A 22207-nucleotide genomic window follows, 5' to 3' on the forward strand; every position below is an offset into this window, starting at 1 on the left:
TGGGAGAAGAGAGAAGAGAGAATACCGGGTGTGGGTGGGATCTTTAATTATATTGGCTGCGTTACTGAGGCAGCAAGTGTAGACAGAGTCCATAGAAGGGAGGCTGGATTGCTCTTAGTGCCAGCATTGACTTAATTGCATGAATGGCCTCATTTTGCATCATTATAAAATATTCGGAAAGAGAATGAAACATGGGATAAGGTAAACAGTTCAATTTCTTTACCAAATAAATCATGACTCCATTAGGTTTGAAGATGGGGGGTAATGGTTGACCGAGACACCACAACTGAGCTCAGGATAGAGAATACTCATAAACTTCTTCAGAAGCAGTTTCCTTGGTCAGCGATATTTTGTGTCATAGAATCACAGAAATCTGTTGTACTGTGTTCACGTTTAAGACAAGTATAAACCTGTTCGGCTGATTTCTCTTCCTAGCCCTGGCTCATAGCCCTACAGTTACAGCACTTCAGATACCTGTTCAACTCACTTCTCTTCCCAGCCCTGGCTCATAGCCCTATAGTTACAGCATTTCAGGTACCTGTTCAGGTAGCACATTAATGTGATGTAGGTTTCACCACCATCACCTCAAACAGTGAGTTCCAAACCCTGCACCTGGCACAGACTGGATTCCCCAATCTCCTTTAAAACTTCTGACCACCACCTTGTGTCAATGCTCGCAGGTTATTGACCTCTCTGCAGAGGGAATACTTCATTCCAATCTAAGCCTCTCCTCATTTTACAACACTAAATCGGTCTCTACCCAGTCTCTCTTGTTCCAAAGCACCCAACTTTGGCATGGCTAATCTCTTCCTGTAACCAACTTTCTCAAGTTTGGTACCAGTTTGGTAGACACTGCGCCTTTGTTGCTGTCATAACCTTCCACAACTGTCTAATCATTTTACACAGTTCCCACACTGTTGTCCTGTTTTCAAATTACATTCTAATCACCAGCAATACACACACAAAATGCTGGAGGAACTCAGAAGGTCAGGTAGCATCTATGAAAATGAATAAACAACGTTTCGGGCCAAGACCCTTCATCAGGACTGGAGAGGAGGGGAGAAGATGCCAGAATAAAAGAGGTGGGGGGAGGGGGAAGAAGGAAAACTGAAGTGATAGGTGAAGCCAGATGGGTGGGAAAGTTAAAGGGCTGGAGAAGAAGGAATAAGATAAGAGAGGAAATTGGACCATGGGAGACAGGGGCACCAGGGGAGGTGATAGGCAGTTGAGGAGAAGAACTAAGAGGCCAGATTGGGGATGGAAGAAGAGGGGTGGGGAAAGGTAGAGGAAAAAAAGAGAAGAAGAATTACATTAAGGAGAAATCTATGTTCATGCAATCAGATTGGAGGCTTCTTAGACGGAATATGAGGTGTGGGAGTGGCCTTATCTAGGCAGAAGAGCAGACCATGGACAGGTAGAGAAAAAAAGAGAAGAAGAATTACATTAAGGAGAAATCTATGTTCATGCAATCAGATTGGAGGCTTCTTAGACGGAATATGAGGTGTGGGAGTGGCCTTATCTAGGCAGAAGAGCAGACCATGGACTGACATGTTGCAATGGGAATAGGAATTAAAATGGCTGGCCACTGGGAAATTCTGCTTTTGGCAGATGGGAAGGAGATGCCCACCAAAGTGGCCCCCAATCAATGTCGGGTCTCACCAATGTAGAGGAGGCTGAATCAGGAGCCCTGGATACAAGAGACGATGCCAACAGATTCACAGGTGGAATGTTATCTCACCTGGAAGGACTATTTGGGGCCCTGAATGGAGATGAGGGAGGAGGTGAATGGGCAGGTGTAGCATTCTGTCACTTGCAGGGATAAGTGCCGGGAGAGAGATTAGTGGGTAGGCAAGTGGATAGGGGAATCACGAAGGGAGTGATTGCTACGAAAAGTGGAGAGTTTGGTGGAAGTAAAGATGTGGAAAAAAGATGCGGAGAATTCTAATCCGCAGTTTATAAAAGCAACTATCGTGTATCTCTTTCACCATCAGTCGTACCTGCTCTGTTACATTTGGGGATCTGAGGCAGTCCACCCATTCAGTCCTTCCTATTGCACTAGTCCTTCTCTTGCCTTGTTTGGTCTTCCCGAATCCATTTCCCATTTCTCTGTGTTCAGTTTGATTTGTCACTTACTCACTCCATAGATGTTTTCAGTTCAGAACTCCCTTCCTCTTGGTACCCATTCTGCCAACATTGGAGTTAACTGGGTAGTTATTGATCCTGTTCTCCATGTTCACCCAGATCATCAAAAAAAAACCCAAAATGAAACAAACCTCGTCCCTTGCCCCGTGGAAGCCCATTGCATATAACCCAGTGACAAAAATACCTGTCGGCCATTACCCTCTGCTTTCTGCCCCTGCAACAACTTCAACTTACCAATTTCCATGGTGTCCTGTGATCCCTTGTTTGTCTGACAATCTGATCTGTGCAACCTTGTCAAAATCTTAAAATTCTATGTAGGTGCCATCAAATACTCCGCCCTCATCGGCCTTCCTTATTACTTCCTTATTACTTCAGACACAACCTTCCTTTGGCATAACCATGTTCACTGCCTGAGATTGATATATGGCTGTGTAACTGCTGATTTCTTCAGGAATTTTTTTTCCAGATGTTACCCACTGTAGTTATTTATTCTATCAGCCTTTTAAACAGCTGTAAAACATCAGCGATGTTTCAGTAGTTCAGTCCTCCACAGCTACACCTTTGCCCATAGAGAAAATGTGAGTGCAGGGTTCCAAAACAAGTTCACAGTAAATTTATTATCCAAGTACATATATATCACCATATACAACTCTGAGATTCATTGCCCTGCGACATTTACAGTAATAGCATAGAATCAATGGAAAACCACACACAAGATTGACAAACAACCAGTGTGCAAAAGACAACAAGCTGTGCAAATACAAAAAAAACAAAATAATATAAATAATAATTAAGCAATAAGTATTGAGAACATGAGATGAAGAGTCCTTGAAAGTGAGTCCATTGGCTGTGGGAACAGCTCACTGTTGGTATGAGTGAAGTTATCCCCTCAGGTTCAAGAGCCTGATGATTGAGGGGTAATAACCATTCCTGAACCTGATAGGCTCCTGTTCCTCCTTCCTGATGGCAGCAATGAGAAGAGAGCATGGCCTAGATGGTGGGGGTCCTTGTTGATGGATGCTACTTTCCTGCAACACCTCCCCACTCAGTGGAGGGGGGGAATGCTCTACCCGTGATGGACTGGGCTGTATCCACTACTTTTTGTAGGCTTTTCCATTCAAGGACTTTGGTGTTTCCATACCAGGCCATGATGCAAACCAGTCAGTATACTCTCCTCTGCACATCTATTAAAGTTTTGCATGACATGCTGAATCTTCGCAAATCTCTAAGAAAGTAGAGGCACTGCCATGCTTTCTTCTAAATGGAATTTACATGCTGGGCCCAGGACAGATTCTCTGAAATAATAATGCCAAGGAATTTAAAGTTGCTGACTCTCCACCTTTGACTCCCCAATAAGAACTGGCTCACGAATCTCTGGTTTCTTCTGGAGTGTAAAGTGAGTAGAGTACAGTCTTGTGGTTCACCTGTGCTGATGCTGACTGTGCAGGAGACCTTGTTGCCAATCCAAACTGATTGGGGAATGCAAGTGAGGAAGTCAAGGATCCAGGTAAGGCCTAAAGCTTGGAATTTATTGATGAGTTTTGAGGGGATAGTAGTGTTGAATACCAAGTTGTAGTCAATGAAGAGCATCCTGATCTATGACTCTTTGCTGTCCAGATGTTCCAGGATTGAGAGAAGATTCAGAACAGAAATGTGAAGAAATTTTTTTAGTCAGTATGTGGTGAATTTATGGAATTTGTTGCCACAGGCAGCAGTGGAGGCCAAGTCATTGGGTGTATTTAAGGCAGAGATTGATAGGTATCTGAGTAGCTAGGGCATCAAAAGTTATGGTGAGAAGGCAGGGGAGTGGGACTAAATGGGAGAATGGATCAGCTCATGATAAAATGGCGGAGCAGACTCGATGGGCTGAATGGCCGACTTCTGCTCCTTTGTCTTATGGTCTAAGAGCCAATGAAATGGCATCTACTGTTGACCTGTTGTGAAGGTAGATAAACAAGAGTAGATCCAAGTCACTCCTTAGGCAGGAGTTGACACGTTTCTTCACCAGACTCTCAAAGCACTTCATCACTGTGGATGGACGATAGTCACTGAGGCAGGTTACCATGTCCTTCTTGAGCACCGGTGTAACTGAAGGCTACTTGAACCAGGTAGGTATACTAGATTGCTAAAGCTGGAGGTTAAAGTTCTCAGTGAGCACTCCAGCCAGTTGATCAGCACAGGTCTTCAGTACTTGGCCAGATATCCCATCTGGGCCAGATGCTTTCTGTGAGTTCACCCTCCCAAAGGATGCTCTCACGTTGGCCTCAAAGACAGAAATCACAGGGTCATCAGGAGCTGTGTGAGCTTGTGACGGTGTCTCCATGTTCTGTGGGTCAAAGCAAGCATAAAAGGCATTGAGCTCATCTGGGGAGTGAAAGCTTGTTGTCACATATGTCGCTTGGTTTTACTTTGTAGAAGCCCTGTTGAGCAACGTTCTGTGATTCTGTGAGTTTCCACTTCGTATATGAAAAGGCTTTTCGGAAGTTGTACCTGGATCTCTTGCACTTTACTCGGTCAACAGGCCTAAATGCCACTGATCTGATCCTTAGCTGATTGCAGGTCTCTTGGTTCATCAGAGCTTCTGGTTGGGGAAGACTCCAAATGATTTTGCAGGGATGCTCTCATCCGTGACTGACTTTATAAAGTCTGTGACAACTGTGGCATACTCCTTCAGATCCTCTGATGAGTCCTTGAACATGGCCCAACACACAGAGTTGAAGCAACCTCATAGCCACGCCTTTGCTTTCTGTGACCACCACTGTGTTGTCTTCTCTCTTTTTTTAATACCTGTGTCACTTTAACCTGATCCACTGATCTAATCTTTTTTAAAGATCTAGAACAGTTCAATATTTTCATTCTAGTACTCACTCTTCTACAGTCTGACTACCGCAAATCCGGTTCCACTGCTGGTTCAGACATAATTTTCACCAGCCTAATTTCGAATTTCCCGCTTCACCACTGTTTTGGTGGCACCATTAGCAGAATCAGTTGTTGGCACAGTCATTAAAAGAAGCAAATCATTACTGTTATTCTGCATTTATTTTTATAACTTATGCTTATCTAGCTCCAGGCATGTCTTCATTGAATGGAGGAAGTGCTTCTCATGGTGTAAAGTGCAAACACCATATGTTATCTACACAAATAAGGTGGAAGTTCTAAAAAAACTCAACAGAGGTGTATCTGTCTAAGGAATTTGTGATTTGTATAACATTGGCTCTTCCACTATTTATGATATAAAGAAACAAGAAGAAAAGTTGCTCCAGTTCTTTGCTGACAGTGAATCAGAAAACAGATATGCATAAGGAACACAATGAAAGAGGGAAGATGTTCACAACTGATAGAGTTCTCATAAAGTGATTTAAATTCCACATCAGCGAAGGTGTAGAACTGTCAGGGGAGATGGTGAAGGAATGAGCGAAATTATTTCATGAAGACTTAGGACTGGATTATGAATGTGATTACAGTGAAGGGTGGCTTTAGTGTTTCAAGCAGCGACATGGCACAGAATTTCATGCAGAGTGTGGTGAAAAGCGGTCAGCAGACAAGGGGCAGCTGTTGAATTTGTTGATGAGTTCGCTAAGTTAGTTTCTGATGAAAATTTAAGTCCTAAGCATGTCTACAATGTGGATGAAACCACCTTATGTTGCCATTGTACTCCAAGACAAACATAGACTACAGAGGATACAGAATCACCAACAAGTTATAAAGCATCAAAAGATCATGTCACTGTGTTGGGCTGCTCTAATGCTACAGGAACCCACAGGTATAAGTCGTCAGACATTGGCAAAAGCTTACGTCCCAGAGCTTTCAAAGGTATGAAGCAGTTTCCAGTAATATCGTGCCAACAAAGAAAGGATGGATTACAACTGACATTATAGTGGAATGATTTGAACATTACTTTGTTCCAGAAGTGAGAGCTCACTATGACACTATTGGTCTGGACAAAAATTGTAAAATAATGCTGCTTTTAGATAACTGCTCTGCTCATCCAAAAGCAGAACTCTTGGTAAAGAATCATGTTTACGATATCTACCTGCCACTTAACCATACATCATTATTTCAACCCCTGGACAATGGCATACTATGTTCTTTGGAGGCTAAATATCATTCCCTGTTTACAAAGCAGCAACTGAGTGCAGTTGACTCTGGCAGACCAGTTCAGTAACTTGTGAAAGAATTGCTTTTCATTTGTCATTTTTTTTTCTTTATTGTCCAAGGCTGAGGTGATCATTAAGTGGGTTAGAGGTGTTTATTCATTTAATCTCAACCTAACCACCTGTGATTCGGCAAAAATCACTAATCTGGCACAGCACAGGTCCCAATCATTCTGGATTTGTGGTGGTCAAACCGTACTTTAATTCTCTCTTTCTTTCTGTCTCCCTCCCCTCTCGTTTTCCTTCTCACAGACACACTCATTCACTCTCTCTCCCTCTCTAGTTCTCCCACTCAAAGTGGGTATCCTTTTCCCAGATTCAAGCCCTCTAATTTTAGAGGGCATGCACTTAAGGTGAGAAGTCAAGGGAAGTGTGCAGGACAATTTTCTTTACACGGAGAGTAGTGGGTGCCTCGAATGTGCAGCCGGTGGTGGTGATGGAGGCAAGTATGATAACTGTGTTTAAACGGCTTTCAAATAGGGGCATGAAATACTCACCCCAGCACATCCTTAGGTCATGTTGGTTGTTAATACAAATGACACATTTCATTGTATGTTTCATTGAGCATGTGATAAATAAATGAATCTGAATCTGGATGAGTGTGAAAAGACGGAGGAATAAGGACGTTATGTTGGCAAAAGGGATTAGTTCAGTTAGGCATTTAATTACTTAATTAGATCAGCACGATGGGCCAAATGGCCTGTTGATATGCTGTTCTGTTCTATGCTTAGGCCTTTACTTCATTTACTTGCAAGTGTTATTTTCTCATTAAGTCTTTGTGCCTTTCTGATGTTGTTTTACAATTTCACTGTTGTCCGTAACCAGCTTGTCTCCTGCTCCTCCAACAGAAGCACACGGCTGTGGCCGACATCACAGAGTCCATCTCAGAGGACCACGTGCCCCATGTCTTCCTGGTGATGGTGCTGGTCCAGTTTGCCAGCATGGTGGTCGACCGCGCTCTCTACCTCCGCAAGACCGTCCTGGGGAAAGTTGTCTTTCAGGTCGTTCTGGTGCTTGGGATCCACTTCTGGATGTTCTTTATTCTCCCCGGGATAACGGAGAGGTGACATAAGCGATCGCAAGCCACCAATCATCTTTGCTCCATTGTGGTTGGTTAAAGACAGCCATTTATTTGTTTGCACTGACACATAGGGAGTAGTGAAGGTGCCGTCATTACCCGTCTCGAAGCTGTGTAGAATCTGCTCCAACTTGGTGTTGGGAGTGTGGGGACATGCAAACTCATTCTCAGCCTGTGTGTCTCTGGGACGGTGGGGGAAGATGAAGAGCTGGACCAGAACCAGTTAACAGAAACTTCTCTCGTGCAGCAATGTAGAAACTATGAAGGGCCACAGCAGTTGATGTTGTTCTGCCTGCACCCTCTTCACATGCAGTTCAGAGAGGTCTGCTAACCCCCAACTCACTAAACACTCAAAGTTTTTGCTTTCTTCACTATATTAGCCTGCTTTATTTCCCCTCCCCTCTGATGATTCTGGAATCTTTTACAGGAGGTGGGTTTACTGACCATGACCCATACATGTGAGACACCATAGTATGTCTGAGGAAGGTTCAGTCACAATGTGGAGAGTTCCAGCAGTTAGGCCCATCAGTGTTCAAGGAGAGGCCCTCCATTGGTCAAGGTTTGCCTTGGATATTGCATCCTAGCTGTCTACGTTACAAGCCAGGGCAGTAGATACGGAGAGCAAGCTGTTGCCCATGCAGCAGGCTGCCCCTCTCAGCACAGCTGATGAATCCAAAGGAATGGCAGAGACCGATACAGTTTGGCACGATTGGCATCACAGGAGCTGCCAGTCAGTGTTGAACTCAACGTAGGACTGCCGTAGGGATTCCAGCAAGAGGGATTTCCTCAGGGCTTACTCTCAAAGCGTTCCCCATGAGTGGAAATAGCGGCAAGGCAGCAGAGATTTAAGATCAGAGATTTCCTTCTCCAAGATGAGCTGTCAACTGTGTCTAACACTTCCTGAAAGTGTTCAAGGAACAGTGCTGATCACACCAGCTCCAATTCACCACTGCTTCTTCTCTTGGTTATTCCAGCACCTCTGATTGTGAGACGGCCTGAGTGAGGTTGCTACTGAGTCTAAACCCTGGAACTCCCTCCTCTACAGCACAGTGGGATCACTTCCACCAGAAGGATCACAGCAGTTCCAGAAGGCAGCTCACCCCTCTCCTCCTCAAAGGCAATCTGGGATGGGCAATGAATGCCAAATGCCATTACATGAATAAGTTAAAGAAATGATGAGTAGAAAGCTCCTCAAAATAAATATTAAGAAACAGGTACCACTGTCTTTCAGCTCCTACACCTACTCCATTCACTTAGCCATTGACGCCCTCCGCCTCTCTGTCAACCGTTCGAAACACGTGCTTCATCAGATCAAGACAAAAAAGATTCTGCAGATGCTGCAAACCTTGGGCAACATACACAAAATGCTGGAGGAATTCAGCAGATCAGACAGGAGAATAAATTTCACTTTGGGCTGGAAAGGAAGGGAGCAGAAGCCAGAATAAGAAGGTGAAGGGGTGGGGGGAGAAATGCCAGCTGGCAGGTGATAGGTGGAAAAGGCAAAGAGCTGAAGAAGAAGGAATCTGAAAGGAGATGAAAGTGGAGTAAAGGGAAGGAAGTGGGGAATCTGAGGGAGATGATGGGCAGGTCACGAGGGTGAGAGGGTAACTAGAATGAGTCTTCTAAAAGTCTTTCTATTTTATACTTGCAGGAGGTTTAACCAAAACCAAATTGCCCAGCTATGGTATTTCGTTAAGTGCATTTACTTAGGCCTGTCGGCATATCAGATCAAATGTGGCTACCCAAACCGAGTCCTGGGCAACTTCCTGACAAAGAGCTACAACTACTTCAACCTGTTCCTCTTTCAGGGGTAAGTGAGGGTCCCAACACACAGTGTGGAGGGAGGGGATGGAAAGACACACTTTAGCCAATAAGGAGTAATCCTGAAGTAACTGAAGCTAACAAAATGAGCACTGGGTGACTGAGTCGTTAGTGTGTCTGGCGGTACATTAGTTAGCTGTTCTGATTCACACTGCAGAGGTGGTGTGTAGGGAAATAGTTTGTAAGCCTTGTTAATTAGACCCTAGCACTACAACTCTTCCCCACCCCCCACCTCCATTTTATTGTAGACAATCCATTCAGCACTCTTCATGAGTAGAATTAAGTAAACAGCAATGCCAAATCTTTGTGTCCCTCCCTGTTACGGCTCAGTGAATCACATTTCATTGTTTCATTTTGACAAGTTATTCATTCTCAGGATATAAATGTCTTGGGTAAGGCTGTTCTTTATTTTTTATTGCATCGAGGAGTGTGTGCACCCTGCCTGCTCCACAGCTAGGAAGGAATTTAAAGAATATTAGTTGAGGTTTAGAGCAACACACACGAAGCAGGTCAGACAGCATCTATTCAAAGGAATGAACAGTCGATGTTTAGGGCCGAAACCCTAACCAGGACTGGAAAGAAAGGGGGAAGAACCCAGAAAAAGAGAGGGGGGAGGGAAAGGAATACAATCAAGAAGGTGATAGGCGAAATCAGGTAGGTGGGGGAGAGGGGCTGAATTAAGAAAAATGGGAGGAGAGAGGTGGAACAGATAAAGGGCTGGAGGAAAAGGAATCTGATAGGAGAGGCGAGTGGACCATGGGGGAAATGGACTGAGGATCAGCAGCACAGGGAGGTGATATGCAGATGTGGAGAAGAAGTACAAGCGGGACCAGAGAGAGGAACTGAAGAGGGAAGTGGGAGGGAGAAAAAAATCACCAGAAGTTAGAGAAATCAATGTTCATATCATCAGGTAGGGGGCTACCAAGACAGAATATGAGGTGTGGCTCCTCCAAACTAAGAGTGGCCTCATCGTGCAGGAGAATTGAGTTGAATTGAATTGACTTTATTTCTTACATCCTTCACATACATGAGGAGTAAAAATCTTTATGTTACGTCTCCATCTAAATGTGCAACGTGCAATGAGTTACAAAATACACGTGGACTAAGTTGTTAACTGTCCTGTGCTTTCACCAGTGGGATCATCAGTTGATCTGTCACCTGTCTTCCAGAGTTTTGGCCCGCTTATGATCAAGACTCCCTCGAGGTGGTGGGCCAGCAGTGCTAAAGCACCACCTCCCACTGGTGAGCTTAAAAACTTGGCATCTGCCTCTATCAGTCACTTCCATCCAACAGATAGTCTGCTCTTCAGGTGCCTATGCAACTACTGAAGGGTTTGCAAGATGTGTATATACTGTCTGACTATCTGCCCCTCCGGACATACTTGGTCCACACCCATGCTGATCCTTTCTCTGCTGCCTCAGCTACAGCCTGCTGGTTAACTTGATCTCTCTTCTAGTGAAGCCAAGGTCACGCAGCCACTTCTGGAGAGTGAATGCAATAAACCCAGGGCAGCCTACTTCGAATGGATAGCATAAGACCTTCCACCCTCTGTCTCTGCACTCTGATCTTAATTCTGCATACTTGGCTAACTTGTGCTTATTGGCTTCATCGATGTTGTCTTCCCAGGGGACTGTGAGTTCACCAATAACCACTTCTCTACTGGTGTCAGACCATACGATTATATCTGGACGCAATGTTGTGAAAGCAATTTGCTCTGGGAAACTGCCTTTCCCGTCCAGGTCAGCCTTGACACACCAATCATTGGCTGAAGAAAGTATGCTTGATCGTGAGCCTGCGCTGTACACCCTTGACTTGGAGCCTTCTTTCACAAATGATATGCGATGTTCTGTGCAGCATGGGGCATGAGATAAGTTGTGCTGCAGTACTCTCTGCTCAACCACTTCTGTTACAAGTTTGAGAACGTTGTTATGTCTCCAAGCGTACATGCCACTGGAAAGATTGACTCTGCATGCACTCAAGATATGTTGAAGTGTTCCCTTCTTGCCACAAGCAGCAGACCTGTCTGTCTTATTTTCATACCAGGCGCTGAGGTTGGCAGGTGTTGGGAGCAGATCGTACGCTGCTCTGCATAGAAAAGAAATGCGGAGCGGTTCCATCTGCCACAGAACATTCCAAGATAGATGTCGTTGTTCAATCAATGTGCAATCATAGAAATTTATAATAATTTATAATAAATAGAACAGTCAATGTAATATAGAGTACACTCAAATCAGCGTGTCCCCAACGATCCTACACACCTGTCCTTGTAAATGTCCTGAATTATGGGAAGTTCACAACTATGGATGCGCTGGGCTGTCCACACCACTGTCTGCAGAGTCCTGTGATTAAGGGAGGTACAGTTCTCATACCAGGCAGTCATGAAGCCAGTCAGGATGCTCTCAACTGTGCCTCTGTAGAAAGTTCTTAGGATTTGGAGGCCCATACCAAACTTCCTCAACCGTCTGAGGTGAAAGAGGCGTTGTTGTGCCTTTTCTACCACACAGCTGGTGTGTACAGACCACGTGAGGATGTGATGTGGATGCTGAGGAACTTGAAGCCGTTTACCCTCTCAACCCCAGATCCATTGATGTCAATAGGGGTTAGCCCATCTCCATTCCTCCTGTAATCCACAAACAGCTCCTTTGTTTTTGCGACATTGAGGGAGAGGTTGTTTTCTTGACACCACTGTGTCAGAGAGATGACTTCTTCCCTGTTGGTCACCTCGTTCTTGTTTGAGATAAGGCCAATCAATGTAGTGTCGTCGGCAAATTTAATTAGCAGATTGGAGCTGTGGGTGGCAACACAGTCATGTTATACGGGGGTAAAGGAGGGGACTCAGTACGCAGCCCTGAGGGGCTCCTGTATTGAGAGTTAGAGGGTTGGAGTGTTGGAGGAGGCCGTGGACCAACGTGTCAGAACAGGAATGGGGATAGGAATTAAAGCAGTTGGCCACAGGGAAATTCAGCTTTTGGTGGATGGAGTGGAGATGCTGAACGAAGTGGTCCCCCAATCTACATCAGGTCTCATCAGAGGAAGCCATATTGGGAGCACCAGATACAATAGACCACCCCAACAGATTCACAGGTGATGTGTTGCATCACTTGGAAGGGTTGTTTTGGGCTCTGAGTGGAAGTGAAGGAGGCTGAATGAGCAGGTGTAGCTTTTCTCTCACTTTCCAGGAGGGAGATTAGTGGGAGGGACAAATGGACAAGGGAATCATGAAGGAAGTGACCCCTGTGGAAAGCAGATAGTGGGGGAGAGGTAATGATGTTTTGGGTCATAGAGTTGTGTTGAAGATGGCGGAAGTTGCAGAGAATGAGGTGTTGGATGCAGAGGCTCATGGGGTGGTAGGTGAGGACAAAAGGAACTCTATCTCCGTTAAGACAGCGGGAAAATGGGATGAGGGTGGATGTCAGGAAATGGAGGAGATATGGGTGAGTGTAGCATCAATGGTGGAGGAAGGGAAACCCTGTTCTTTGAAGAAGGACATCAGCCTGGATAGAAAATCCTCACCCTGGGAACAGATGCAGAGCAGATGATGAAACTGAGAAAAAGGAATAGCATTTTTACAGGAGACAGAATGGGAAGAAGTATTGGCAAGATAGCCATGGGAGTAGGTGGGTTTATAAAAGATGTCGGAAGACAGTTTGTCTCCAGAGATGGAGACAGAGAGATTGAGAAAGGGGAGAGAGGTGTCAGAAATGGACCAAGTCAACTTAAAGGCAGGGTGGAAATTGGAGGCAAGGTTGATGAAATGGACGAGCTCAGCATGGGTGCATGAAGCAGCACCAATATAGAACAAGCAGAAAGATTTGGGGAGCATTAGCAGGGAACATGGATTGTTCCGCATAGCCAATGAAAAGGCAGGCATAGTTGGGGCCCATGTGGGTGCCCATGGCTACATCTTGGGTTGGGAGAAAGTAGGAGGGACAGTAAGAAAAATTGTTGAGTGTAAGGACCAGTTCCACCAGATGGAGGAGGGTGGTGGTGGAGGGGAATTACTCGAGTTTGTTGTCAAGAAAGAAGCAAGAGAGCTTTAAGGCTGTTTTAAAGGAGGATAGAAGTATATAGGGACAGGACATTCATGGTGAAAATGAGGCAGTTGGGGCCAGAGAATTGATAGATGTTCAGGAGGTCAACAGCATGTGAAGTGTCGTGGATGTAGATGGAAGGGACTGAACCAAGGGGGTTAGAATGGAATCGAGGTATGTGGACACAAGTTCAGTGAGGCAGGAGTAGTTAGAGATACTGAGCCTACCAGACAGTCAGGTTTATGGATCTTGGGTAGGAGGTAGAAATGAGCAGTAAGGGCGTTGATGATGTTGGTGGCAGTGGATGGGAGATCTCCAGAGATGATGAGGTTGATGATGGTGTTGGAGACAATGTCCTGATGGTCCAGAGTGCAGTCTTTTTTCAAGAGGTAAGTAAGAGGAGGCATCTGAGAGTTGCCACCCGGCCTCAGCAAGGTAGAGATGAGTCCACCAGCTGAGGTTTTATGTTCAGATTAACAGCCAGATCATTAGAAAAAGCGTGCAGCAGATGACTGAGCACACAACAAACAGTTATAATAAACAAAATAGGAGATAAAACACAACATAACAGAAATTACAGCAACTTCTCTGAATAAAAGCAGGATAAATTTTCAAGAAGAAATACAGTGAGTTAAGGATACGCATGTACAAATCATATCCATAATGTCAGCCTCAATCACAGCAGCATGATCACTGTACTTAATTGATAGACATGAATTGAATTTGGCACTTGGAATTTGCAATTACTCAGCCATACCGTAAGCACTGTATGATTATCACACAGTTAGAAGGTGCCAGTCCCTCAGTACAAACAGTGATGGTATTGTTGCAGATTATATGACCAAATATAGAGAAATTCAGAGAATGCTCACAAGAAGATCATGTAAAACCGTAAAAATGAATGACAACTCCAAGCTGAAATGTGCTGGAATTATGAAGTCAATGCCCTGCTTCCTTCAGCATGGAAAGATGCACACATCGAAGGATTGCCCTGGCATCATGGCAAAATGAAGGTGAACCACAACTACTGGGCTTTGTGCAGTAAATTGTTTCTCTGAAAAGCCCCAAGCTGTGACTCTCACACAAAATGCTGGAGGACCTCACTGCTGGAGCACTCAAAATGAACAGTTGATGTTTTAGGCCCATGACCCTTCATCAGGATTGGAAAGGAAGGAGGCAGAAGCCAGAATCAGAAGGTGGGGGAGCGCAAAGAGCAGAAGCTGGCAGGTGATGGGTGAGACCCGGTGAGAGGGAAGGTGGGTACCTGGGGGAGTGGGTATGATGTGAGAAACTGGAGGGGGGGGGGTGTTAGCTGGAAGATATAAAGGGCTAAAGAAGAAGGAATGTGCCATGGGCCATGGAATAAAGGGAAGGAAATGGCAAAGCACAGGGAGGTCTGTTAAGGAGAGATCAATGGGTCGTCCATGTCTAGAGCTAGGTTTGTGAAATCACCAACCTGTCCCTGTAAAATCTGGGTCAGCATCATGGTCCTGCCCTAAGGGTGGCGGGTGGGTGCATTGTACAGAAAATTGAAACCAACAGGAAGTGCTGAAATCAAACAGCAGGTCAGGCAAATCAGTGGAGAGAGAAGGTGAGTCAACTGATAAGGTTGGTGACCTCCTGCGTATTTCCAGCAACTTCTTTCTTTATTTCCAGTTTGGAACTCCCTTCTCAACAACACCTTCACCAGAAGGAGCACAACGGTTCATAAGGGAAGCTAGCATCAATATTATCAGCAGCACCCAGATGAATAAACAAAACAAAAGCTTTGTGAGTTCAGTTCTGGTCAGTCACCCCACTACAGGAAGGATGTGGAAGCCATAGAAAGACTGCAGAGGAGATTTACAAGGATGTTGCCTGGATTGGAGAGCATGCCTTATGAGAATAGGCTGACTGAACTTGGCCTTTTCTCCTTGGAGCAACAGGGGATGAGAGGTGACCTGATAAAGGTGTATTAGATGATGAGAGGCGTTTATCGTGTGGATAGCCAGAGGCTTTTTCCTAGGGCTGAAAAGGCTAACACGAGGGGTATAGTTTTCCGAGGGTGCTCGGAAGTAGGTACCGAGGGAATGTCAGGTTAATTTTTCACACAGATAATGGTGGGTGTGTGGAATGCACTGCCAGCAAAGGTGGTAGAGGCGGATACAAAAGGGTCTATTAAGAGACTCTTAGATAAGTACATCGAGCTTAGAAAAATAGAGGGCTATGCGGTAGGGTAATTCTAGGCAACTTCTAGAGTAGGTTATGTGGTCGGAACAACATTGTGGGTTGAAGGGCCTGTAATGTGCTGTAGATTTCTATGTTCTGTGAGACAGTCAAGTCCCAGTTCCCCTTACTGTAACTCCCTCACTGTATGGCGATTTTCCATGTTCAGACCTCCAGATGGAAGTCCAGTGCATCCTCTATTCACCTGTAGCTCAACACAGTGTCTGCCCCAGTCCTGCTCAACTTCTCTCCAACTCATTGCTTAAATTCGTGATGCAGACAATCAAATCAAGGAATAAAGAATCATGAGGATAACCTCCTCTAGAACACAGTGAGCATAGGTGAATCCACTGGAAGACTTCAATGCTCATTCACGGTGGGGAATTGCTACCCGTGCTCAGAAACCTCTGCTTCCACCGTGAAATTGCATTCTCTCCTCACAGTGGCACTGAGCTCAACCCTGCTGATAACCCGTGGCCCTGGTGGGATACACATTCCCACAGTGTTACATCAGACTGGTGTAAATGCAGACAGTACCTAATCTTCCCAATTTCCAGTTTTCAACATCTACAGTTTTTGTTGTTTTCTAAACAATTTTCAGGTTGAATGTGAGACTGAGGAATGGTAAAAGGCTAGTTCTATTATTTCAGTCTACTTGTGCGTTACATGTGGAGCTATGCTGACTGAATGTTCTTCCTAAACTTGGGCATCTGTGACACACTTCAGGGTTTCCACATTCACCATTTTCCTCGGATGGTTACAGGTTCCGGTTGGTTCCCTTCCTGATGGAGCTGAGAGCAGTGATGGACTGGGTCTGGACAGACACCACACTCAGCATCTCCAGTTGGATTTGCGTGGAGGACATTTACGCCAACATTTTCATCCTGAAATGCTGGAATGAGTCAGAGAAGGTGAGTGCAGCCTCTCTCCAGTGGGGTTTTGATTGACCGTGTTGGGTGGGTTTGCAGTGATTTATGATGGAGCTCAGTCGGCACTTCTGTCGTTGTCTTTTAAAGTATGTAACTGGACAGAGATAATTCAGGGAAACATACAAATAATGCTGTTGGGTGTAGGCCAATGACCCTGGTTCCTCAGGGTTGCATCCTGGGCCAAACCATCTTCATTTGCTTTGTCAATGACCTTCCTTCTATGGTAAGGTCCGAAGTAGAGATGTTCTTTGATGCATGATAGAAGTCCTCAGCAAATGAAACAGCCCACATCTTTGATACAGACAATATTCGGGCATTGGCTGAGAAGTGGAGGTAATATCATAGCTCAAACATGCCAGGCAATGACAATCTCCAACAACACAGAGTCCCAGCAACTACGCTTCATACACAATGGCACCACCATTCTCCAGAAAGGCAGCTGGCCCTCTAAAACCCACGGTATGGATATCCAGTGGCAAACAGCTCACCTCCTGATACTCCTCTCCACCATCTCCACCTACATCAGGAATGTGGTGGAATACTGTCCACTTGCCTGGCTGAGTGCAGCTCAAATATCCCTCAAGAAGCTCAGCACCACCCAAGATGAGGCAGTTCACTTGATTGGTCCACTACCCTGAACACCTATTCCCTCCATTGCTGCTGAAATTGATGCATGAAGTTGACAAGATGTGCTGCAGTTACACTCGAGCCTTGCCTCCCAAACTCACGGCCTCTGCCACTAAAAAGGACAAGGACAGGAGGTGCAATGGAAAATTATTACCAGCACCCGCACACCATCCTAACCTGGAAAATATATTAGCAAGAAACAATCTGCTGGGGGAAACTATATCTGAAACTGCACAGTATCACTGTTCCTTCACTGGGACTAAATTTTGGAACTCCATTGTCAGCAACACTGTGGGATCACCTTCACCGGAGGGGCTTGGTGGTTCGCAAGTCGATCTTATCAGCAGCACCCAACTACCAGAAATGGAGTAAGTAAAAGTTTTATGAGACAGCAAAGTTCTAGCTTCCTTTACTGTAACTTCCACTGTACATTGTGGTTTCTCCTGATCAGACATCTGACTGGATGGTAGTCCAGTGTATCAGACACCCAGTTGTTAGCCCCGTCTCTCCCAATTTTACTTCTGCCCATTCCATTCTAGCAAAGTTGTTGTTATAATTCTTGCTGCTGACAATAAAATCAGAGTCGGAACCTCCTCTAGAACACAGTGAGTATAGGTTAATCCGCTGGAAGACTTAGCTTGTCTCATTTACAGTGGGGAATTGCTACCCATCCTCTATGAAACCACATTCTCTCCTCACATTGTCAATGTGCTCAGTCCCGTTTTTAACCAACGGCTCAGGGTGGGACACACATTATCCATAGTATTATACCAGAGAGTAATGATCTCCTCAAACCCATCACCACCCTCTGAGCGCATGATCTTGAAAGTAACCCTTAATTTCTCTTGCTATTTATAGGTGCAGGGATCAGTGGGACAGGATACAATGTGGTTTCCCATTGGCTGATGAGACTATAGCTTCAGTTATCAAGAGAGTGTGGATAGGCTGGACTTGTTTTCCCGGTGAAGAGTAGTGCTGAGAGCGACCTGATGGAGGAAGATAAAATCATGAGAGGCAAAGAAAAGTTAGACAGTCAGAATCTTTTCCCCATGCCGAGGCTATCAAAACAAGTGGTTTAGGTTGAGAGAAAGAAGGTTTAAAGGGAATCGGAGGGGAAAGTTTCTCACGCAGAGGGTGATTGATATCTGCAGCGTGCTGCCAGAGGAGCAGAGGGAGGCAGGTGCAATGATTCTATTCAGAAGCATTTAGACAGACAGTTGAAAGGCAAGTTAAAGAAAGATTCAATTCTAAAGTTACAAATGGGATGAGTGTAGATGGACAAAATAGATGGCATGAACGTGATAGAGTGAGGGGTCCATTTCTGGACTGTACAACTGGATGACTCTATAAGAATGTGATGTATGTGTGATCTCTATACCCTGCAGCAAAGCTTCAAATAGCAGGGTCCATGTATCCTGCTGTCTGCTGCAGGAGTTTCAATCCATTGACTAATGTGGCGCAAATCCATCTCCTAGACCTCTTGGATTATCAACTCATTTTCCTATTCTGCAAAAGCCCTGCGAACAAGGGTGGATCTTAACTCATGAAATCTGCCCCTGAGGATTGGGCTGCATTCCAATTGAGTTCTGTAGTTTGGGTTGGAAGTTGACTTTTTATTTGAAAGAGGAGTTTCCGACCTCGCCCCTTGAGTCCACAGGGCACCACGTGTCTCTTCCCCAAGTTCAGATGATCTTCTGCAGCCTCCATGTTAAACATATCTATGTTCTCCTCAGAGATATCCACAGGCAGTTGGCCAGAAGAAGAACATGTTGGTGAAATACGGGATGGGGGGCCTCATCATCACTTTGCTGATCTGCATCGTATGGTTCCCACTGCTCTTCATGTCATTGGTCAAGTCTGTGGGGGGAGTGACCAGTCAACCCCTGGATGTCTCCATCAAGATCAGCTTTGGTGGATATGAGGTAAACATAGTGGGAATAGCACAATAACAAGCAGAATAGTCAAAGGAGAATTGGTGGATGTTGTGTATTTGGATTTTCAAAAGGAATTTGGTAAGATACCACACATGAGGCTGACAAGTTAAGAGTTCATGGTATTACAGGAAAGATACTAGCATAAATAGAGCACTGGCTGACTGGCAGGAGGCGAAGAGTGGGAATAAAGAGACCCTCATCTGGTTGGCTGTTGGTGACTAGTGGTGTTCCACAGGGTACTGCATCTTTTTACGCTACATGTCAATGGTTTGGATAATGGAATTGCGGCCAAGTTTGCAGACAATACAAAGACAGGTGGTGTTGAGGGAGCAAGAGGCTACAGAAAAACTTGAGACAGATTAGGAGAATGGGAAAAGAAGTGACAGACAGAATAGTGTCAGGGAGTGTAAGGTCATACACTTGGGTGGAAGAAATAAAAGAGTTTTTTCTAAACGGAGAAAATTCAAAAATCTGAGGTGCCAATGAGAGTCCCCGTACAGGACTCCCTAAAGGTTACTTTGCAGGCTGAGTCAGTGGTGTGGAAGGCAAATGCAATGTTAGCCTTCATTTTGAGAGGACTAGAATATAAAAGCAAGGATGTAATAATGAGGCTTTTTAAGGCACTGGTATTGCAGTATTGTGAGCAGTCCAGAGCCCCTTATCCAAGAAAAGATGTGCTGACATTGGAGAGGGTTCAAAGGAGGTTCATGAAAATGATTCCAGGATTGAAAGGCTTGTCATATGAAAAGCTTTTGATGGCGCTGGACCTGTACTCACTGGAATTCAGAAGAATGAGGGGGTATCTCATTCAAACTATTGAATATTGAAAGGCCTCAATAGAGTGGATGTGGAGAGAATGTTTCCTATGGTGGGGGAGTCTAAGACCAGGGGACATAGAGGGATGTCCATTTAGAATGGAGATAAAGGAGATTTTCTTTAGCCAGAGAGTGGTAATCTGTGGAATTCATTGCCACATATGACTGTGGAGGCCAAGTCATTGGGTATATTTAAGGCAGAGGTTGATAGACTGTTAATTACTAAGGGTTTCAAAGGTTACATTAAGAAAGCAGATAAATGGGGTTTAGTGGATTCCGGATTAATCGGGGCATGAAGGCAGGAGATTGGGGCTGAGAGAGAAAAGGATCAGCCATGATGAAATGGCAGAGCAGACTCAATGGGCCAAATGGCCTAATTCTGCTCTTGCATCTTATGGTCTTATAGTGTGCACAGCAAGATCCAAAGTCAGATGAGAACCAAAGGATATGTTCTCTGCCGTTGGCTGGGCAGTAATTCTCATCTAAGGCACCAGAAAAATTCCCCTCTCTTCAAACTAGTGGCAAGAACGTGTTTATACTCTCAGGGCAGGAAAAGTGAAGCCTTGGTTTAACACATCATCCAAAATGCAACAGAGCAGCATTCCCTTAGTCAGTTCAGAGCGCGCTCGTCTTACTGTGCTTTCTGCATAGAGTGGAGGTTGGATTAAATGGTAAACAGGAGTTGGAGCAAAGCCAGTGACAGGCAATGGGGTATTCCTTCAGTGGACAGAGGGTAATGGAGGCAGAGTTAGTCAAGATGACGTGCTAGCAATACTCACCGGTCAGGCAGCTGCTGTGAGAAGAAAAGCAGAGTTGTAATGTTTCAGGTTAAAGGCTCATCCTCAGAACTGGGAGTTCTGCAGGTTTTTAACTTGCAGAGGGAGGGAGAGGAAACAGGGAGAGAGGTCAGCAGGAAATATGAAATGCAAACGGAACATCAGTGTCAGGTTAAAGCAAATGAACTGGGAGGAGGTAGAGAGATAAAAGGTGGCTTGACAGCAGCTGCAAGCAGGAAGGACTGTATCTGGACAGGTGTACAATGCCCAGTTGAAAGGGTCCCTTTATCGGAGAAAGGATGCACTGGCATTGAAGAGGGTCCAGAGGATGTCAACAGGAATGATCCTCGGAATGAAAGGGTTAACATATGAGGATATGGAGGTGTTTCCTACAGTGGGGGAGTCTAGGACAGAGGGCACAGGCTTACAATAGAAGGCTGTCCCTTTAGAACAAGATGAGAAGGGATTTCTTCAGCCGGAGTGTGGCGAATCTGTGGAATTCATTGTCACAAATGGCTGTGGAGGCCAGGTCATTAGGTATATTTAAAGTGAATGTTGATAGGTTCATGAAAAATAAAGGCATCAAAGCTTTGGGCAGAAGGCAGGAGAGTGGAGTTGAGAGGATTAGTAAACCAGCCATGATTGAATGGAGCAGACCTGATGGGCCAAATGGCCCAATTGTGCTCCTGTGTCCTATAGTCTCATGGAAAAGTGAGGTGCCATTCCTGAAAGCTACACTGAAATAGGGACAGCAAAGCCAAACATGGGGAAGGCAGTGGGAGGTGGCCAGAGTATTCAGTTGACAGAGGCATCCTTGCAACTCAGACTGAACAGAGATCTTAAGCAACACACAAAATGCTGGAGTAACTCAGCAAGTCATGCAGCATCTTTGGAGGGGAATAAACAGTCAACGTTTCAGGTGCAGATCTTTCATTAGGATTGGAGAGGGGCTGAAATCAGAGTCAGGTGAGAGGAGGGGAGGAGTACAAGCTGACAGGTGATAGGTGAGACCAGGTGAGGGGGGAGGTGGGTGGGGAAGGGGGAGATAAAATGAGAAGCTGGGAGGTGATAGGTGGAAGTGGTGAAGTAGAGCACCATGGACTGTGAAATAAGGGGTAGGAGGTGGGGAACATGTGGGAGGTGATAACCAGGGTATGGGATTGGAGGAGGAGGAGGAGTGATGAAAGGGCCACCAGAATGGGCGAAAACAAGAGTGTAGAGAGGGGATAGTCAGTATAAAGAACTACTGACCCTGCGTCAGGGCACAGAGTGTAGAGAGGGGATAGTCAGTAATAAAGAACTGCTGACCCTGTGTCAGGGCACAGAGTGTAGAGAGGGGATAGTCAGTAATAAAGAACTGCTGACCCTGTGTCAGGGCACAGAGTGTAGAGAGGGGATAGTCAGTAATAAAGAACTGCTGACCCTGTGTCAGGGCACAGAGTGTAGAGAGGGGATAGTCAGTAATAAAGAAGAGAGGGGTGGTGAGCCAGGAATGAGGTGGACTGAGGGGAAGGGTGAAGGATGAAGGAGCTGGGAGGGAGGTTGGGAGACAGACACAAGAAAGGCGGAGCCAGAAGTGGGGGAAGGAGAGGGTAAACATAGAGACCACAAGGCAGGTAGTAATGCAAAAGAGATGGGACCTGATAAGTAGGAAAGATGACCGTGGGAACCATTAGGAGAGAGATAAAGAGCATA

The 22207-nt window shown here is 45.3% G+C and overlaps 1 protein-coding gene across 2 annotated transcripts in view; it reads left to right on the forward strand.

Moving 5' to 3' along the window:
- LOC134342897 (piezo-type mechanosensitive ion channel component 2-like) overlaps positions 1-22207 on the forward strand; it is a 240104-nt gene that overhangs the window by 207432 nt on the left and 10465 nt on the right. For both annotated transcript variants that reach the window (XM_063041568.1, XM_063041569.1), the window contains 4 exons: positions 7145-7359; positions 9026-9184; positions 16195-16342; positions 18721-18909. In XM_063041568.1, the coding sequence (XP_062897638.1) occupies positions 7145-7359; positions 9026-9184; positions 16195-16342; positions 18721-18909 (711 nt within the window). The remainder of the gene's footprint in view (positions 1-7144; positions 7360-9025; positions 9185-16194; positions 16343-18720; positions 18910-22207) is intronic.

Source organism: Mobula hypostoma, chromosome 2, assembly GCF_963921235.1.
Source record: "Mobula hypostoma chromosome 2, sMobHyp1.1, whole genome shotgun sequence".
Lineage (NCBI taxonomy): Eukaryota > Metazoa > Chordata > Chondrichthyes > Myliobatiformes > Myliobatidae > Mobula > Mobula hypostoma.